This window comes from Platalea leucorodia (genome assembly GCF_965183815.1).
Source record: "Platalea leucorodia genome assembly, chromosome: 9".
Classification (NCBI taxonomy): Eukaryota; Metazoa; Chordata; class Aves; order Pelecaniformes; family Threskiornithidae; genus Platalea; species Platalea leucorodia.
Window position 1 is genome coordinate 28530309 of NC_138831.1, and position 18986 is coordinate 28549294.

Consider the following 18986-nt stretch of genomic DNA (forward strand, 5'->3'; position numbering starts at 1 on the left):
TTAGCCCGCCCCACCCCAGCCCACGAACAGACAAGAGCCTGTTTGCCCCGATAGAAGTTTTATTACAGAATTTTAATGGCACTGCAGGAATAAGATAGTCATTAGAGCCCTAAAACCCAGCCTGAAAAATATACATTTTACATATATCGTTAACCCCCTACTGCAGGTCTGGTCTTAAAGCAGGAAACTAGTTTTTCTTCAGTAAGAAAATATATGTTGCTAAATGAAAAATATACAGTTAGAAGAGTTACTGGCTTGCAAGCTGCTTGTCTGGGGGTTAAACCTCTATCAGCTCCAGAATGTTTAACTAGGGTTCATTCACATGTAAAAGAGGAAGAGGTATAGTGTATATAAAAAAAAAGGCAAAGTTCAGGTATGCTCGTTTGCTCGGTCCAATTAAGAAATGGCCTTGGCTTCGGGTAGGAACGCTTCCCAGTACTTCACCAGCTGCAGAGAGGAGAGAGGGAGAGAGTCAGGAGCCTGCAGGTGCTTTGCCAGCACAGTTCAAGTCCAGAGTGAGTCGAGAAGCATTTGGTGGGGCAGAAGCCCCTCCACAGGGGACAGCACCCCAGAAAAGGCATAAAGGGGGGGGTGCAATGCTTATATTTTGTCCTGCTCCAGCCCGTGGGGGTTCATCCCTCCCCACGTGTGGGGAGCAGGATGCACCCAGGGTGGGGGCTGACGCTTGAGCAGGTGCGAACTCACACTGCTGAGCTTCGAGAGGTAAAATGACCACCGGGCTGGGGCTACTCACCTGTTGCTGAGAGTTTAATAACGTCTCAAGGTATTTAGTGACATGGTTTCTGAAGTCCTTGGATTTCTCTTTCTGCAAGAGATGGGTGCAGGAGTGAGTACAAGGCTGAACGAACCACCAAAACCCTCCAGCTTTTTGTGGGGCAAGGACAAGCCACCACAATTTTCCTGTTCCTCCTGGGGCTCTGTTGGATGAGCTCAGCTGCCCACATGAAGCAAGCAGCATGAGAGCATGAGATGCTGAGGATGAAGCTCACCTCTGGCCACAGCCTGATGGCTCAGAGGATCTTTGCCCACCCACCCTCATTTTAACAGATGCGCTTCTCTGCGTAGAAGCCCTCTCTTAACCAAAAACATCAGCTCTGCCCATGGTAGTGATGCCCCAACTCACACATGTCTGGATTTACAAATACTGCCAACCACTGTACTGGGAGCGGGGTCAGGAGCCAAGGTGACCCTTGGCTAGCCCAGGCTGGTATTCCCAGCCAAGGCACATCAAGGCCAACCAGCTGGAGGGCTGCATGCCAAGGGCTTGGCCAAACATACCTCAAACCGTATCACTTCCTTGCGGATGACAGCAGAAATCCGTTCAAAGTCCCTTTCGTACTGTGTCACACGAGACTCCCACTGCAGAGAGAGGAAGCGCACTGTTTCCAGGGCAGGGGAGGTGAAGCAGCTCTTGCTCCCCTCTCCAAGTGGTTTCGTAGCCATGACTGTTCATGAGAGGTGCTGCCAGAGCAAAGCCCGGCATTTCTGGTCCTCGCTACCACAGCAAGCTGCATCCCCTGCTTGCTGCAAGCTCAGCAAGGAAGCCACAGGAGGTGGGACTGCAAGCAGCCCATCCTGCAGCTTCTGTGGCTTCCTGCGAGGCTTGCTCAAGGCTGGCTTATCCCTTCATGCAAGCTTGGCAATAGATACCTGTCCCTTCAGCTCAAAAGGTCCCCTTCTTACTACTCAGTGACAGCACAGAGGGAAGGAGCTGAGCAGAGACCCCAGCAACTCCTCACCCCCTACCTCTGAGATCTCCTCTTTGGCCTGCTGCAGCTTGTCAGGTTTGTTGGCCCAGAGCAGCCTGGCCTCCATCTCCCTCTTCTTCTGCAGCATGGTCTGGGCATCCTGCCACCGCTGCCAGGTCTTCATGCGCTGGTCAAAAGCTCCCTAAAAGCAAGGAGCAGAAACTGAGCTCTGCTCTGCCTCTGCTACCACACCAGTAGCAGCAGGCAGCTGCAAGGAGCTCTGCTGACAGCGACAACCACACCTTTGGTAAGGGGGACATCAGCTAACAGCAGAGCTGCTTCATCAGCTCTGGTCCTGAACCCATCGTGGTGTAACCAAAGCTGAGCCAGAACATGGAATTGCTCTACTAGCAAAGGAGCCCAGGTGCAACATCAACCAACTCATGCTTCAGGAACAGCTTTGAGACCTTCCTCCTTACAGGGCTGGCAGCACAGGATTTGCCCACCTGCTCTAGGGTTTGGCAGGAGAGAGTCACTGGAAAAGCCCTAGGTACGCACACAGTTCAGCACAAGCCTGGACAGGCCTGAGGCCACCTCCTGAATTGGCAGCATCCCAAGTACGATGTCTAGCTTGTCCCCAAGCTCTGCTGCCTGCCTGTTTCAGTCCTGCCATCACAAGTGGCCAGTACGAGGTGCTACCCTTGCCTGTCCCCCACTGGATCTCCCCCATGAGCTTCTGCAGAGCTAAGTGCGCCTAGCTCCTGCTGGCCGCACAGCATGCTCCAGCAGCAGCTTGTAGACATCTGCCAGGAGGCCAGATGATTTTAGCAGGCCTGCAAATCACCAGCCCAAGCAAGAAAGACCCATTAGACTTCTGAACACATCCAGCCAGATCACGGGGAAGAGCTAGAAAAGCAGAAAGTAGTGTCTAATAGCCTGGTCAGACGGACAGAGCAGCCAAAAGACAGGTAAAATCTGAGGCAACACTAGGGCTCCTTACCAGAACATCCCAGATGAGTCTTATTACCTCCAGCTATCAGAGATCTTGGGCCTGCTCTGGAGCACCCACCACACCTCCCAGTACAGACTGGCAGACCAAGGAGGCTTGTGCCTGCTCACTTGGACGTGCTCTGGCCTCTGTAGCCTCCACAAACAACTGCTCAGAGACAGGACAAGTTTGGGGCAGGAACGAGTCAGCCTGCCAGACTTAGAGCTCACTTGGGATGTGGTTTCTGGAAGGGTTGAGGCCACCTACAAGCCATGCACTTGCTCCACATCCCCCCTGGAGAATACCAGCACAGCCAGGCCTCACTTACCCTACTTTTCCAATCTAACCCCTCCAACACACGCACAACTGGACAAGCAGCAAGTTCACCCTCTGCCTGGACAGGTCAGAGGCACATCATGCCCTGTGCTTGAATTTAGAAGACCAGCTGCCTCCTGGCACACCTAAGCCTAGGATCGGTGCTAGGATGAACAGCATAGCCTAGAACTTGCCCCAAAGGCATGCTTACCCTTACAACTGAGAGAAGGCGGATGTAGTCTCCCAGGAGCTCGGCCAGGAGGAAGAAGTCATTGTTAGCCTGTTCCTGGTGCAGCTGTTCAATCTTCTCTTCCACCTCAGCCAGCTGGGACAGTGCCCGGGACAGGGCCGTGTTGTCCTCCGAGCTCCCCAGCATGGCCAGACTCTTTGCAAACTGGGCTGTATTCAACGCTAGCTCTAGTGAACGGAATAAGAGAGTCAACCAATGGGCCTCGCTACACCGGGTGCTCTGCAAGTAAAGCCCCAGCCTAGAGTTCAGCCCAAGGAGCTGCTTTTCTGTAGCCCCAGGAGACATCAGCTGGAAGAGCCAGCACTATCTCGGTCAGAGCTGGCAGCTTCTGCAGCACAGCAGGAGGAGGGCTAGGCAACTCCAGCCAGGGAGCAGAAGGGAAGCAGCAGAGTGGGAGGACAGGCACAGCTTTGCAGAAGTCAGCCAAAACATGGAGAGGAAGAAAGACCATCCCTGCTCCCTGCCAGAGGACAGCTTGGAATTAGTAATAAGATCAGCTCTGCTCAGGTTTGCTATGGCAGCCTTCATCCTGCAGGACACTGGTTCACTTCAACACTGTCATCCTAAACTTGTAGGACTGGACAGAAGAGGTGGGATTACCATTTTACTTCTGTCTGCCATGATGAAGAGACCAAGAGTCCTTTATAGTAAAGAAGCACTGTCATATCTTCTCAGAAATGTCTCCTAGGACACCTGGGCACTAGTGACCTCCAGTCAGGCACCACACAAGGCTTAACTGTTATGGGGCAAGCTACAGAGCAAGCGGTACCAAGCTTGTTACCTTTCCTGTGGTTCACTAGCGTTTCGACAACAGCATGCAACTTCCGTAGGCGCTGGTCCTCGCACTCCACCTCCTGCAGCTTCTCCTCGAACCACTGAAATGCGTAAACCCAGAGCTGATTCCCACAGATGGCATTGCTACGGGGCTGCGGAGCTTTCGTCGCATCTTGCACCCAAAGCTTGAGAGCTGGGGAGAGCATGCAGCTCGGGAGCAAGGATGAGGACAGCCCAGAGGTGTCCAACTACTTACTATGTCTGATTCATTCATCTTGATGGTCATTTTACTGACAGCATCTGTAGCTTTGTTGAACATCTTCAGTATTCCTGCTCCACTGAGGGTCTGGGTGCCTACTGCTCTTGGTAGCTATAAAGAAATAGAAAAGTTTGCTTCGCCAGGAGATAAAAGCAGCTTGGCAAGGAGCCACCACAGCAGCATCATTCTCCCACATGGGTCCCTGGGCAGCAGGATTTCTGGCTCATGGCTACTGCAAAGGATTAGCCAGACACTGCCCAAGCAGTGCCATAGCCTGTACAGCTTTTCAAATAACAGAACTGGAATGGTTATCAAACAAATGAGGAGTTCCTAAACCTTACGCTGTATCTGGGGTCCACCTGTTCTGCTTGGCCAAGGTAACACAGCTCTGTAAGAACCAGCCATGCTACTTGAATCCCTGAGCTGAGGGCTGCCCAAGCTGCCACAGGTCACACAGGCACGTAGAAGTGCTTTGGAACATCCCTCCAAAAGCCAGCAGCAGTTTGCGCTGCTGGGGGACACTAGAGTGGGGCTTTGATGCTGGGAAATGCTCTACACCAGCCACAGCTATTTTCCAGACAGAACTGAATTTGCTCATGAGCAAAGTGAGGTGTTTCCATGATGTCTGCTCCTACATCAGAGCCCTCCAGCACAGCATTAGTACTGGAATCATTCAGGCTAGGGTTTCCCCAGGGCTCAGCCTCTTTAAGACTCTGACTTCTCCACATCAGGTGCACAGTTGGGCATGACCATGCTCTCCTTGAAGAAGCAGGGACCACATTGGCCAGCTCTCCCTTACCATCTGAGCATCAGGCCAAGTCAGCACAGGACCCCCCCCCCTCACCTCTAAACAGTGGGCTACACTCCTATCGTGGATTTCAGACAATGAAAAATGAAACAAAAAAAGCACGCTTTCAATGTGTGCCCCACCATGATGTAAGCAAGCTAGGCCAGAGCTCATTATGAGTGTACAGTGCTTAGACAACCACTGACACATAGAAGAGTGCTGTTCTTGTCATCAGGTTAAGAGCTCTTACAGGGTTCTGCTGCTTCTCGCTGAGCTTTGAAGCATCATGCCTCCTTAACTGCTTGCGTACCGTTTCCTTGTGTACTTCCAAGGTACTTGTAGCTACGTTATTCCACACTACTGACCTCCTCCTTTTCCAAGAACTCCCTGACGTCTGGGTCCTGCAGCATTGTTGGATGGCTGACCACTCTCCGTAGGTACCTGCAGAGAGGAACGCACCAAGAGTTACTTCAGTTGTAGCAAACCTGGCTCTGAGCTATCACAGTGAGCTGCAACATGCTTGTTATTTACTCTGAAATGGCAGTTCAGTAGCTGGAAGTCAGGCCCAACAAGCTGATCTCATCCACCCACCATGAGTCCTACCACCCTGTGGACTCCAGTGAGACCAGACTGCAAGACCAGACCCTTGACTAATACTTGCTGTAGGAAGAAAGTTACTTGATATGCCAAGTGATCAAGATCCAGCCTTGTATCTTGAACAATGACACTTTTAACAGATCTTTCAGAGGCTGGAGCTGGAGGGGGGGGATGAACATCCTGGTGCTAACTACAACAGTCAACACAGGTGGCAGAGCAAAGGCCACCTGTGGCTGTGTAGTTAGGGTGCAAGTTAGACAGAGATAGAGTTGCTTCTCACCTGATCTGCACTGTTTGTACCATTACTTAAAATTCACATTTTGGGGCTCCTGAGACAGCTCAGTTCTCTCCCTGCCATGTCAGTGGGATTTGGCCAGATTTGGACCAAACACCATCAGGGGTTTTTGAAGCAGGAGATTGTTTTACAGAGGCAAAGAAACTCTCTGCAGTTGCAACTCTTCGTCAGCCTCCAGGTTCGCTGCAAACCTAGAAGCAGACGGCTTTTCTCGTGTAGGGAGGAGAGTGCAGCCAGTCTGACCTTTCAGAGGTCCCTTGCTTGGTTCAGGCACGAGGGGATAGCTGTTGGGGTCTGTACCTCTCTAGAGCAGCCCGTCTTTTTTCTAGGAACTCTGCAGAGGAGGAGTCTTCCTTCCCAACTTTCACTTTGGTCATTCCTAGCAGAGAAGGAAGATGCAATTAATGAGCTGCTTCAAACTCACCACACAAAGTAGTGTGGTTTGTTACGAAGTACAGACTATCAGGGTGACAGCAGAGAAGCAGCATTTTACAACAGGAATTAGACCTTCCATCAGCAAGAGCTACCTGGAAATTTAAAATCTGCTTATACCTAGCATCTAGCAGAAGTCGACATCCAGAAAAGAGGCAAAGCAATGCCAAGCAAGACTGGAAGGGCTACAGGTCTGGACTCAACTGAACAGCAATTCAGTGACAGTGCAGAAGATAAGGTTTTACTCTATGTCAGGCAGATACAGAGGCATCTACAAACTCAAACAAGGCTTTAAGCCCAGACCTCCAAGTATGGAACCAGCAGAATTTTGTCTGTGCCACAGAACCCAGATTATTTTCCACACCTGCTTCCCATGGCTGCTCCGTAGCTTCCTTCTTGGCTTTGAGACTGCAGGCAGGCCTGTCCTTCGGGCACAAAGCTCACCATCAGAAGGACCAGCTCTAGTACTCTGCACCTCCACCACTCACCTATGAGACTCTTCTCAGGCGGTGGAGGAACGATGAACCCATTTTGGGCATGCTTCTCCGACAACTTCTCATAGAGACCCAGAAAGTCACTGAACCTCCTTTTCACTGAAAACTGCTTGCTCCTGAACATTGGCATGCTCGTCTGGGGGAAGAGACGAGACTCAGATCAGACTCACCCAAGGAAGCTTGCCCCTGCACGCACAGCCTTGCTAGCTCTACCTGCTGTCACTTCTGGGGATGAAGTAGGACAGCCTCAGCTCTGCAAGATATGAGGAATTAATAGAGCAATCTCTAGCCTAGGTTTTCAGCAACTTACCTCCTAACAGCTCAGTCCAAGGAGAACAGCAGTATTAATGCCACTAAATAACAAAGCAGCTGTTACTGTGGCCATGGGCTGCTTGGTAAGCCCTGCCCAGTGCCTAATCCCATCATCCCTGCTCCCCACAGGAACAGGGACTGCTGTCAGGCCAGACTATCATCTTAAGACTACAGGGGCCATCAGTGGCTTTTGACTTGGGTTTGCACAGCAGGAGTGGAGGCTAACAAGTCCCCTTCAGACACCATCAGCTTCAGACCACAGGATGCCTGTAGTCCAGCAGCCACTGTACAGGTAGCTAGGAACAACTTTTTGCAGAGCTCAGAGCAGCACCTCAAAGCTCCAAGCAGGGCAGCAGCTGCATAAGGCTCAATTTCTCGCAACTAGCCCAGGAGAGCAGGTCCTGACAAGAAACTAGCTACAGCAGCAGCTCTTCAGCAAGAGCAGAGTTCACGTCAGCTTAATCTGATGTGACTATTGGCACAGAATGATGAGCAACAGCCCCAGTGTCTGAGGCTCTCCCTAACAGACGTCATTCCTGCTGCTCACTCCAACACTGAGCACCAGTATCAGCCAGGACTGCAAAGAGGTAACTGGCTGGAAAAAAAAGACAACAGCCTCCTTTCAAACAGGCTCAAAACCTATTTCTCAGCTAGGTTCATCTTTTGATCTGTAGGAGTGGATTATAACTCCTGAATCCATGTAACAAGGCATTCAGACCTCCTGCCTATTTAGGTCACCACTGGCTTGGCTAAGAAAGGACAGTCCAGCTCTCTTCAAGCATGGAAAAATAATGACACCCCGTCTCAGGAGCAACGAGTTAGAGATACCTGTGTTGACACTTTGTAGGCTACATACGCATTCATGCCATCCCCTACGGAAAACAGAAACAAGGCATTAGTATCACAAGATCAGCACTTTCCACTATCACCTGAATGCAAAGCACAAAGCTCCTGCAATCTTCTGGCCTCTGCCTGCTTCAGCAATTCCGATCTTTGATCTGACAGAACCACAAATCTTTGCACAGAACTGCAGGCAGCATCTCACTGCAGGACCCTGGACCCCTGCCCGCTAGGCATTTCCCCGACCTGACAGCTTAGCCCTCCTTTTACTTCCTTGGGCAGCCAAACACCGACAATCAGGCACTTGTTACCCTGACAGCGTTTGGGCTGACTCCACGCATCTGCTCAGCACGCAACAATTCGGCAGCTGTACAGCACATGAAGCAGTCTATTCAGAGGATGCAAGTCAGATGGCCTCTGGCTGCATGTGGTTGGATTCCGAAACATCACAGGCAGTTTTCTGCAGCCAACACAGAAGTCCCCTTGTTTGGCAAGGAGAGCGTTTACCTGGTAGTTCAGCTGAAGGGCATCTGCAGAAGTCTGATGCCACCCCTAATATACCTCCGATTTACAAGCCAGTGCACCTCTCAACTCCAGAAATCATGAGCCACAGAGTGAGAACAAGCTGCCACGTGTGAGGCTGCTCCGCCGGATGGGATCAGGTGTTACCTGGGTTTCTCTGCACCCCAGGGACTCCACAAAGCTGGCCAAGTTCCTCTGACCCACACTTTCAACAGAGAGAAACCCTCTTGCTTCTCAGTTTGAAGCCAGAGCTGCTTTCCTGGCAAGCACAGCTGCTAGGGAAGGTGCCAGAGCATGGAATAATACACTTAGTTTTAGGTTAAGGCAGTTTTGCCTCCCCCCTGCCACCTGCACACAGGACGGTGCTGCCTGGAGGTCAAGTCAAGTTGGTCACCACAGTTCCAGACACCAAGCTCTGCTACTGCAAGCATCACGTTTCACCCTCCCAAAAAACCTGCTCCTCACTGCCTGCGTTTGAGGTCCCTGGCTTTCCAGAACCTGCTTCTGCCTTGCTTATTTGTGACCTAGGCATCTTGCTTTGTGTAGCTTCATTTCTTCTAGACATTGGAAGAAGTCTTGGAAAAGTTACTCTGGGATCAAGTTTGCACTTGCAGAGACAGCTTGAAAGCTGGAGCTGTGGCACGTGGAGGGGATAGCTGCCTACTGATCACTTGGTCCTACGGCCAAGCCTAGCTTGTCTAACTGCTTCACCATGCAGCAGGACAGGGTATTAACTCACCAACTTTCTCTGGGTCACTCACTCTTACGGTCAGCTCAAATTTGTCCTCCTGTTCCTCTTCTTCCAGCTGTTTGGAGTAAGCACACGAGGATAGCAAGTTAAAACTAGAAAGCCAGGCTTCAATCCACCCCAAACCATGAAGTCCCATACATTATGGGGACTTTGTTATACTGCCAAGGCACCTTTGGCACCGCAGTCTGGCCAAGGCCATTCTGTAAAACCCTCAAGCTTCTCACTTATGTCCAGGCTACATTTTCCAAGGATCCCAAACTGGATTTGTCTTTACAACACTGCTATTGGCACAGACTGATGTACAAACTGCTCATCCTCAAGGTGAAACTCTGCAGAGTCCAGCCTCAGCTCTGCACAAGATAGTTCCCTTTGGGCTCTTTTACATCATGATTTCGGTTCTCATCTGAAACAGTGCAAGATACTGAACCTATGCATAAGCTAAGTTGTACTGTGTAGGCATACAGGGATGGAGAGCCAGGATAGCAACTGGCAGACCCAGTCTGAACAGGTCTTTCCATCATACCCTGCTTTGCTAAAGGCCAGTGGGCGGCTATACCAGCAGTACTGCTGCTGACAGACCACAGGGGCTTCAGGCTTGCTTAGAGAGCATTGCAGTGCCTCGTTAGTGGAATGGTATTAAAGGACTGGGCAAAGCAGAGCTGAGACTGGCCTCAAACAGCCTTTGGTCCATGAACCTGAAGGTGACAGCTTATCGGTTTGCTGATCAGCTCAGCATCCTGGCCTAGTTCTGCACTGCTCCTTCACTTAAGCCAGTCTGAAGCCAACCTGAGACACTATTCCTGACAGCACTGCAGAGTCTGTCCTCATGAGCTCAGGAGTGCTTGGGGCAGAAAAGGAGCACTTTCCTTGTCTCCAAAATAGTTTCATTCTCTCTACAGGAGAAAACCCAGATTTAGGCCAAGTACCACCTGATTAACTGTGCTTGGCAACCAGACTACAAATTCCACTTAAGGACCCTGTGCTCTCATGTCACCCAGGAGACCTTTTCTTATAAAAACATGGACAAGAGCAACTACACCACTTGCTCTATCTGCAGCAATACAGCATACTAGAGGTCCGAGTCAGAGCTCGGACCCCCAGGAGCAGATCAACCACTTGCTATTTCAGCTTTGGAAGCAGTCTGCACCACCACACAAGCAAGAATGCTGTCAGGCTGACCTGAACCCCACTTCAGAAGTTATCAGTCCCAGACTGATGGCCTGAGATACAAGCCAGGGCATCCAAATAATATGGCAATTACATTAATTGCATCAAGATGCATGTTTACAACTAAGTAAACAGACAGGTTCCTGCCAATTACAGTCTGAAACCAGCAGGGCAAGTTGGAAAGCTCAGAGCAATTCTCACCTCCTCATAGCTCTTTGGAGGATTTCTAGAAGAAGAGCTTGCAGCTACTTCTAATGAGGAGGCAGGATTGGATGTTTTGGCCAGTTCCTTCTTCTGGTTGTTTTGCGTGCTGTCTAGAGACAACTCTACAGTGGCATCTGTCAAGAGAAGTTTGCAAGGGTCAGCCTCTCTACTTTGGGTTTCTGGAAAGGTAATGTCAGTATTCTTCGAGAGGTTCATGGGATCTAGGGAGTAACAATAGTCTTAATTAGCAAAAAAAATCCATAGGGAGGACACCTGCAAGCACTGGGAAGAGCACAACTTAATGCATCTTCAGTTAAGAGCATTTGATCAATCCTGCTGAAGAACATTAAGTTAATCCAATGAACTACTTATTCTAGAAGGAACCAGACATCACCTCCTTACTGTGTGCTAGAGGAGCCGCACACTAGAACAGCTAAAGCCAATCTGGATTTTTACAGGACATGTAGGCCAGCCTGGGATGTAGGCTCCTTCCCAATACACTTCTCCACACGAGGAAGTCAAAACATCTGTTGGCAGATGTCTCCAGAACTGACTCTCAGATGCCTCTGCCAGGGGTGTCCCACCATGCCAGGGCTGGGGAAGGTCTGACCCTCCTCATTTTCCCCTGATGAGGGGTGTTATGTTTCCTGTTCCTTGGGAACAGCCATGTCAACTATAGACGCTTCCTCCGCCTGCATGGAGGGAAGAGAAGGTAAAGAACAAAAGCCTTTTAACTCTGGGAGGACACTCACCACCTTACAGTTTAAGGCAACAAAACTAAAGCAAACCTCATTTTGCACTAAAGCAAACCTCTTCAGCTTCCAAACAGTTAATCCTGCTGCATGATTATGCTAGAGACCTGAAGGAGGCTACTCCCACCCTTCCCAAAAACACCACCAGATTAGTGCTTCCAGAGCAGACTGGAACATGAGTTTGAGATAAGGACCTGTGATAGTCCAGAAATAAGCATGACATGCAGGTCATGAATAAAAGCAGATCACTCCAGGCTTAGAGTTCAGAAAGCCCCAGCAAACACCCGGTAGATACAGACTCACCTGCAAATAAGTCCTGATCATCTTGCTCTACATGAACCCCATTCTCTTTGGAGGTGCTGCTCACAGGGAGAAGAGATTCCCTTTTTGGTGCTGTGGGCTTGCTCTGTGAGAGAATTAAAAGCACATAAACAAGAGGTTATTTACACCAAGGAATGGAGGCTGGAGGACCAAACAGATCACCACCTTCCTAGCCCCTGACACGCAGGGTCATACTACAAATCTCGTGTGAGCACAGAGGCCAGAGGACATCACAGACTGCCTCCCTTCCACCCACCCTTGAGCATTATGATCTCTGCCAGCAAGGCATCTGAGCCATTAAGGACACTGAATGTCACATGAAACTTCAGAGCCAGTTTTGGCTCTGATTTTTAGCAGAATGGGAGCAGCTAGCAGGTTACTGGGTTGTGCCTGCCCACAGGCCAAGCATCACAGTCCCAGTCCTTCAGTTACAGGTGTTGGGAGCAGTAGGCAGTTGAGTACATGCAAGTGCTCCTGTTAACAACACCCAAAACACACCCGGCCACACCATTTCCAGGTAGCGACTTGCAGGCCAGCACTAACACTGCATCAAGGCAGGTGGACAGCACTAGGGAGCCTCCTGCACTTAACTGTAGTGAGCTGAGCACGCTGCCGACAGGACATCCCTTGGGAAAGCCAAGATGTCACCGCTGGTGGCAGAGACCCGCAGTGACGTGCTTGCCCGAAGGCAAGACACCGGGGACCATGGGAGCCTTGTCAGCAGTTTAACTTGTGCTAGCAGTTAAACCACCACCACGAGCCAAGCCACCCTTCCCCATAGGGCTGGTTAGGGCCCACATGAAGGCAGCCGAGCCATGCCTTAACACTGCAGCTCGCTTCTACTTCCAAGCAGTGCCAGAGGAGCTCATGGACTTCACCACCCCAGCACTGCTGGGAGCCAGCTGCATAGATCCACACCGTCCCCTCCTACAACACCCCCCGCAGCAGAGACAAGGCTGCCACGGCTGGACTAAAGCCAGGCACAGCTCTCAGTGTTTTGCAGAGCGATGCTGGCGAAGTCTTGCACAAGCTTTGCGACCCAAAGCTTGTGCTCCCCACGTACGGCTGGGCTGGGACAAGCCAGCCCCAGGGCCAGGACTTACAACACAGCTGATCCTGCCACAGCAAAGAGCCCCTTGGGCACGCAGCTTCACCAGGCGGGGGGGTGGACCGTCCCAGCTACTGGGAGCAGGCTTGGGGACAAGGTGAAAGCCAACCCGAGAGCTTGTACGCCAACCAGTCCACCACACTAGATGACAGAGCTATTTCTGCATTCCTGCTGCAGGCAAGCACTATGGACACGGGGTCTTACAAATATCCCTCATTTTGCAGGCAGACAAGCAAGTACAAGTTATTCCAAGGAAGAATCAGACAGCAAGCACTATTCTTTAACATCTTAGCAGAGAACAGAACAGGTCTTTGACGGCCAATAAATGGAGCACTATTAGCAACGACTCCAAACCGACAGACTCCTTGGCGCTTTCTTCAGCAAGGAAACATCATCGGTTCCCACTGCTCCTGAAGGAGTAAAGTGGTGCTAATGCAGCTCCTGTTTGAGGTGGGCCCAAGTCTTTGGGTACATAAAACATCAGCATCATTTGATGGAGTCCTCCTGCATTTTAGGATGTTTTCCTGAAAGAGAAAGCTGGGATTGCTCCCAGCTTGGATCAGAACAGTTATAGGCAGGAGCCACATTTGCTAGTGATGGAGAGTGAGGAGCAGAGAGACCCACGCCAAATGTCACACCCAGACCCTCACAGGGTCCTCCAGATGGACCTCCAGCTGGTGGCCAAGCCAACAAGAGTGCTACCACCACAGTGACCTCCTCCAGCCAGCAGCCAAGTCAACAACTGGGCTGCTAACACCAGTGACCTATGTCCAGGACATTTGTAGCAGATCTCATTCAGATCCTCTGCTTCTGCAGGAGCATTTCAAGCTGCTAAAGAGAACTCCACTTTATGTGGACAAGGTACAGTGGGCTCTGAAGTTTCCCTAATGAGTCCTGTTTTGCATTTGAGAGCTGGGAGACTACATTTCTGCTGTGACCACGTTCTCAGTTTGCCTTAAATTTAGTTTTAAGACTACGAAAGTACCACGCCCTGTTCCTACTTCTCCATCTGCTACTACAGAAGAGCTGCAGCCTCTTTTAGATCAGCCCATGACACAACACCCGCCATCTCAGAGGCCTGACTTAGCACACCCTGACCATCAGGCGTGCAGGTAGAAGCTCTGTAGGTCCCCCAGCGCAAGCCTGATACCTACCATGGGGAAGCAGACCTTGGGTCAGAAAATCCAGCACTTGAGGGCATCCCTAGAGAGGGCTGTGATCACGCAGCTACCCAATCTTCATTAACAGATAGATGAGATCCAGCTCTGGTTATATTTATGCCTGACCCAAATGCTGCTTTGCTGGCTGCTGCATGACAGCTAAGTGCTGTCAAGCCACCTGAACACTAGCAGCTGGGTGGATCTGCCTCACCAGCCCAACTCCCCTGCTTCACAGAAAGTGTTTTGCTAATGCTCAAGGACAGACAGACAAGCAAAGCCAACCGGGTCGCACAGAAGAGCCAAGTATTAGTTATGACAGTTGCTTCAACAACAGCACTAAGCACTGATAAGCTGCTTTAGCTTAACAGACTCCAGTTTCAGCAAAGGGACGCTTTATTTGCATGAAAGCCTGCAGCAGTTGGCACTTGTCCATTCCGGTAAGCTGCCTCTACCACAAAGCAACAAGCCACATACTACATCCTCCAGTTCTTCAATGAAGAAAGGTCCTGAGAAGTTCAAGACCATCACCATGCCCTGGTGCTGGCCAGAGGTACCAGCATCTTCCTCTTGCAAGGCCAGAGTTGCACTTTCCCATGTTATTTTCAAAACATATGAGTCTGCTGCTCCATGATGCCCAGACCAATGTAAAAGTTTCATCTTCACAAGCTCATGCAGGGCAGACTCTACCCACATCTCCCCAACTCTGCCTTGTTCCCTGCTGCTAAACCACCAGCAGAAGAGCACGCCTCAAGGATGCCAGGGCAGCAGCAGGTCAGGAGCTTCATCACAAGCAGGGCAGAGACAGCGCCAGCTTTGTGCCGGTGGCAGGAGAAGCTTGGCCAAGCCAGCTCCGTTCCCAGCAGCAGGCAGGTCCGCATGTTCACAGCCACAGTCTCCTGCTCGAGGCCTCCCTGTGCCCAGCCCAGGGAAAACATCAGGGCTGGGAAAGTGCAGACAGGAGAAGGTTCCTGGAGAGCTTTCTGCCAGAGACACCAACTCCTCCTGTCCTGCCAGCGGGAGCAGGCAGGCTGAAAAATGCCTGGGTGAGGCAGGCAGAGGCTACAGTGTCAGCCCTCACAGGGGACAACGTGACCAGCCTCAGCTCGCAGAGCTTAGGAAATCAGCCCTGGTACCTGCAGCATTCAAGCAACCACCCTGTTGGAGGAGCCAGCTTCTCCAGCCCCTCTAGCAGAGATCCTCACTCAGTTCAGATGCCGAACCCAAGAACCTGAGGCCAGCAGCTGGCTGGGGAGGGATTCAGCCTAAGAAAGCACTAGCCAGTGTTTTAACTCCCCTCCCGTCTGCTGGTCAGTGTCTGGAGCAAACGCTGGCACAGCTGGCCAAAGCTGGCATGAGCCAACGCCAACAGCCATCAACAACCAGGGACTGACATACAGGAGACTACTCGAAACACGAAAAGGTACTGAAACCCTTCACCATTCACTCCTCCTTCAGTGTGGAAATTGTGCAGCAACACAGTGACCTGGTTTGCTGAACAAGTACCATCGAAAATTCCTAGACCCCTCTACAGCCAATTGTGCCAGTACAAGGCAAAGGAGGTCACCAAGGTGTTGGTGACCATCCTCACCATGAGCAGTAGACACATCAGATGCCTCCTGTCATCTCAGCCGTGCTGCATGGAGAGGCTCATCCCCCAAACCGAAGGCAACAAGCACCACGCCAGCCACACCTGCACCCTCTGGATGTTGAAGGGATGAGAGCTGATGCTGGGGGAAGGAAAATGGGACTTTTCCCCCATGAAGTCTCACAAGCCATGCAGCAAAGACACTGAGCGACAGCCACCAGCAGGTTTCAAACCGGTAAGGCAGCCCGCTCATGAGTTACTCTGACCCTGATCTGGGGGGGGATATTGAGCAGCAGGGACATCACACTGACAGGCTCCTTTGAGACACTTGGGGTCTGCAAGAATTGACAGGATATAACCCCGGGGAAACAGACACCCCGGGGGGGTTTGAGGGTTTCCCCCGTTTTTTAACCAAACCCGGAGAATGCCACGCCGTCGCCTGCAGGCGCCAGGCCGCCCCTCAGAGAAGGGCCCATCTGCAGGCACCGCCGGGCCCAGCCCCGCGGCTCCCCCCTCACAGCCGCCCCGGGCCGGGCCTACCCCCGCGGCCCGCACTCACGGTGCCGGTGAAGATGTCCTCGCCCTCTGTGTCGCTGTCGGCCGCCCCCGGCGCGTCGCTGTCGCCGCCGTAGGGGTCGGGGAAGGGCGGGGGGAGGCGCTCGGCGGGGGAGGGGGAGCGGGAGCCGCAGGCGCCGCCCGACGCCATGTCCGCGCTGCCGCCGCCGCCGCTTCCGCCTGCGACAGCCGCGCCGGAAACCGCCGCTGCCGCCTTAACCTGCCAGGGCGGGGCCGGAGGGACGGACGGCCTCCGGATTGGGCGGTGCCTCCTCCCGCCCCGCCCCCCCTCGCCGGGGGAGCCAATGAGCGCCACCGTTTTCCTTCGCTGGCAGGCGTCGCGCCGTCCTCATGGAAACGGCCACGAGCCTGGCGCGGGGGCAGGGAGACCTGCCGGGATGTACCATTGCGGCGGCGGAGGGGGAGCGTCACCCCCGCCCCGGGGGCAGTGGGCGAGCCCAGCCCTGGGAGGGCCGAGGGGCCGCTGCGACAGGAGGGCGGCGGTGGCGGGCGTTCCTCAGCGCCCGGCCGGGGTGGCCGTGGTCCCCTCAATGCCTCAGCTGAGGTGTGGTCCCCTGGATGACCCAACCAGCCTCGGTCCCCTCAACACCCCACTGAAATGGCCGTGATCCCCTCAATGACCCAACCAAGATGGCCATGGTGCCCTCAACAACCCAACTGAGATGGCTGTGGTCCCCTCAATGCCCCCCAACCAGCCTTGATCCCCTCAACACCCCAACCAAGATGGCCATGGTCTCCTCAATGTCCCAACCAAGATGGCCACAGTCCCCTCCACTGAGCAGACCCAACTGAGACCCAATGCCCCAACTGAGATGGCTATGGTCCCCTCAACAACCCAACTGAGATGGCCGTGGTCCCCGCAATGACACAACCAGCCTCGGTCCCCTCAAAACTCCAACGAAGATGGCCGTGTGTCGCGTCCCACCTGGGGGAAGGGGTGACTAAGATTCACAAATCCTCTCGGTGTGGACTAAGGTGAGCCAACGCTCTAGGTCCATACACAAACACCAGCATTAATGGAAAGCTTCTATAGAAACAAGTATCGAGTACAAATATTCGATATCCACCAGCCCTCTCACGATTATATCTACCCCAGCTATGCAGCTAAGCTGTGCGGCTTTATGGAAAATTGAGGTAGGCCATGCAGTACGTAACTACAATTTTACAATAACAACTCTAAGTTAAACTTAACAACCTTAGGAGAAGTGAAAGAGAGAAAAAGAGAGAGAGGAAAGTAGAGGAGAATCACCAGTCCTGGATCCAACATTGGACCTGCCAACGGGGGTATTTTGTGGCGAAAAGAGGGCAAGAGAGAGTGGGAGTCCCTATTTATAGATTTCAGTCTCTGGAATTCTGGAATCTTCTCTCTTCCCAGTTCCAGGAGTGTTAGAGATACCAGTCGAATTAAGAGGGGCGACCAGCCAAACCAAGAGGAGTGATACCAGGACCCTCCCCTGTGTGGGGGAGATAAGAGCTTCACAGACTGCGGGGGATGGGGCCGAGGCAAGGCCAACCTGCCTTGGCAGGACTCCCTCCCTCACCCTCACTCCAGATACCGTCCAGTCCTGGGTCCTAGCGACCATTGCTCTGCATTGTGGTTTTAGCACCAAGGCTGTTTGAGACATCTCGTTGTTTTGCACTAGCAGTTCTCTACACCATGGTTCCCTCAGTACCCCAGCTGAGATGGCCATGGTCCCCTCAACAACCCAACCAGCCTCAGTCCCCTCAACAGCACAACCAAGGTGGCCATGGTCCCCTCCACTGAAGGAACCCAGCTGATACCCAATGCCCCAACTGAGATGGCCATCAACCTCTCGATGCCCTAACCCAGACACCATGGTGCCTTTGATGTCCCAACCAAGATGGCCACAGATCCTCCGTGCCCCAGCCGAGATGGCTGTGGTCCCTTCAGCACTCCTACTATGACATCCACCCTCCCTTGAGTACCCAAACAGAGGTGGCCATGGTCCCCCTCAGTGCTCTGACCAAGATGGCTGCAGTCCCTCAACACCTCAACCCGGGACAGCTGTCATCCCATCCACCCCCTGACCAGGATGGCCGCCTGTTCAGTTCAAGGGTTTCTGGGAAAAGCCCAAGAGAGTTGATGGTGCTGTAAACCACTTTGATCCTTCCCTCTCCCCACCTTTGATTCCTCCCCTAAAGAGCCTGTAATAAGTCTTGTGCAAGCCCAAAATGCTCTTCCCTGCATCCTAGTATGAGTCCCATACCCCCCACGATATCCCAGGATGAGCCCCACACCCTGAAGACATCCCAGGATGAGCTCCACACCCTGAAGACATCCAGGATAAGTCCTATACCTCCTGAGACATCCCAGGATGAGCCCCATATCCCTAAGACAGTGACTCCCCTTGGTCCAGCTGTTCACTCATGGTGATGGGTCACCACCACCTCACAGGGCTGGTGGCTCTTTCAGGACAGTGCCAAGAGAAGCCGGGCAGGGCAGTAGGTAAAGCAGAGCCAGGTGAGACACGCTGCATTTTCACCAGCTTTGGGTTAAGGGAGAAGACCCGGATGCAGATAAACCAGATGGGGTCCCTGAGCTGCTGGACACCTCTCAGCTGAATTAATTCACTGGGTGGTGCCCCAGGGAGAGGGTCTCTTTCTCCTGGCAGGAAGCGCTGAGGGGGCTGGTGGGTGGTGTGGGTCCCTTGGTTATGGGAGAGTAACCAAGAAAGACAAATTTTCATTCTTTTATCTCAGCTGCTTCCTGCAACAAAGCAGCAAAGTCCAGTAAAGGTCTCCAGCCCTTCTACATTGGAGCATTTTT

General features: G+C 52.4%; 1 protein-coding gene across 2 annotated transcripts; it reads right to left on the bottom strand.

Annotated features, from left to right (window-relative positions):
* Nucleotides 1–52: 52 nt before the first annotated feature.
* On the bottom strand, nucleotides 53–16334 carry SNX1 (sorting nexin 1). Of its 2 annotated transcripts, XM_082321826.1 has the most exons (15): nucleotides 16182–16334; nucleotides 11752–11854; nucleotides 10694–10830; nucleotides 9314–9380; nucleotides 8041–8084; nucleotides 6895–7036; nucleotides 6275–6353; nucleotides 5448–5523; nucleotides 4293–4406; nucleotides 4044–4137; nucleotides 3224–3429; nucleotides 1768–1911; nucleotides 1300–1380; nucleotides 755–826; nucleotides 53–447 (listed from the first exon to the last, which is right to left on the bottom strand). In XM_082321826.1, exons 1-15 carry the CDS (start codon nucleotides 16326–16328, stop codon nucleotides 397–399), a joined length of 1557 nt encoding a protein of 518 aa, XP_082177952.1. In that variant the 5' UTR covers nucleotides 16329–16334; the 3' UTR covers nucleotides 53–396. The 2 variants fall into 2 exon arrangements, with proteins under 2 accessions (XP_082177952.1, XP_082177953.1); XM_082321827.1 differs by lacking the exons at nucleotides 6895–7036; nucleotides 8041–8084.
* Between the last annotated feature and the right edge of the window lie 2652 nt (nucleotides 16335–18986).

Excerpts from the sequence above, each read along its gene's own strand:
- SNX1 (XM_082321826.1), bottom strand. The coding sequence starts at position 16,328 with ATGGCGTCGGGCGGCGCCTGCGGCTCCCGCTCCCCCTCCCCCGCCGAG. Across the intron at positions 11,855-16,181 it reads AGGACATCTTCACCGGCACC|AGCAAGCCCACAGCACCAAA; the intron begins GTGAGTGCGGGC and ends ATTCTCTCACAG. Across the intron at positions 448-754 it reads TATTAAACTCTCAGCAACAG|CTGGTGAAGTACTGGGAAGC; the intron begins GTGAGTAGCCCC and ends TCCTCTCTGCAG.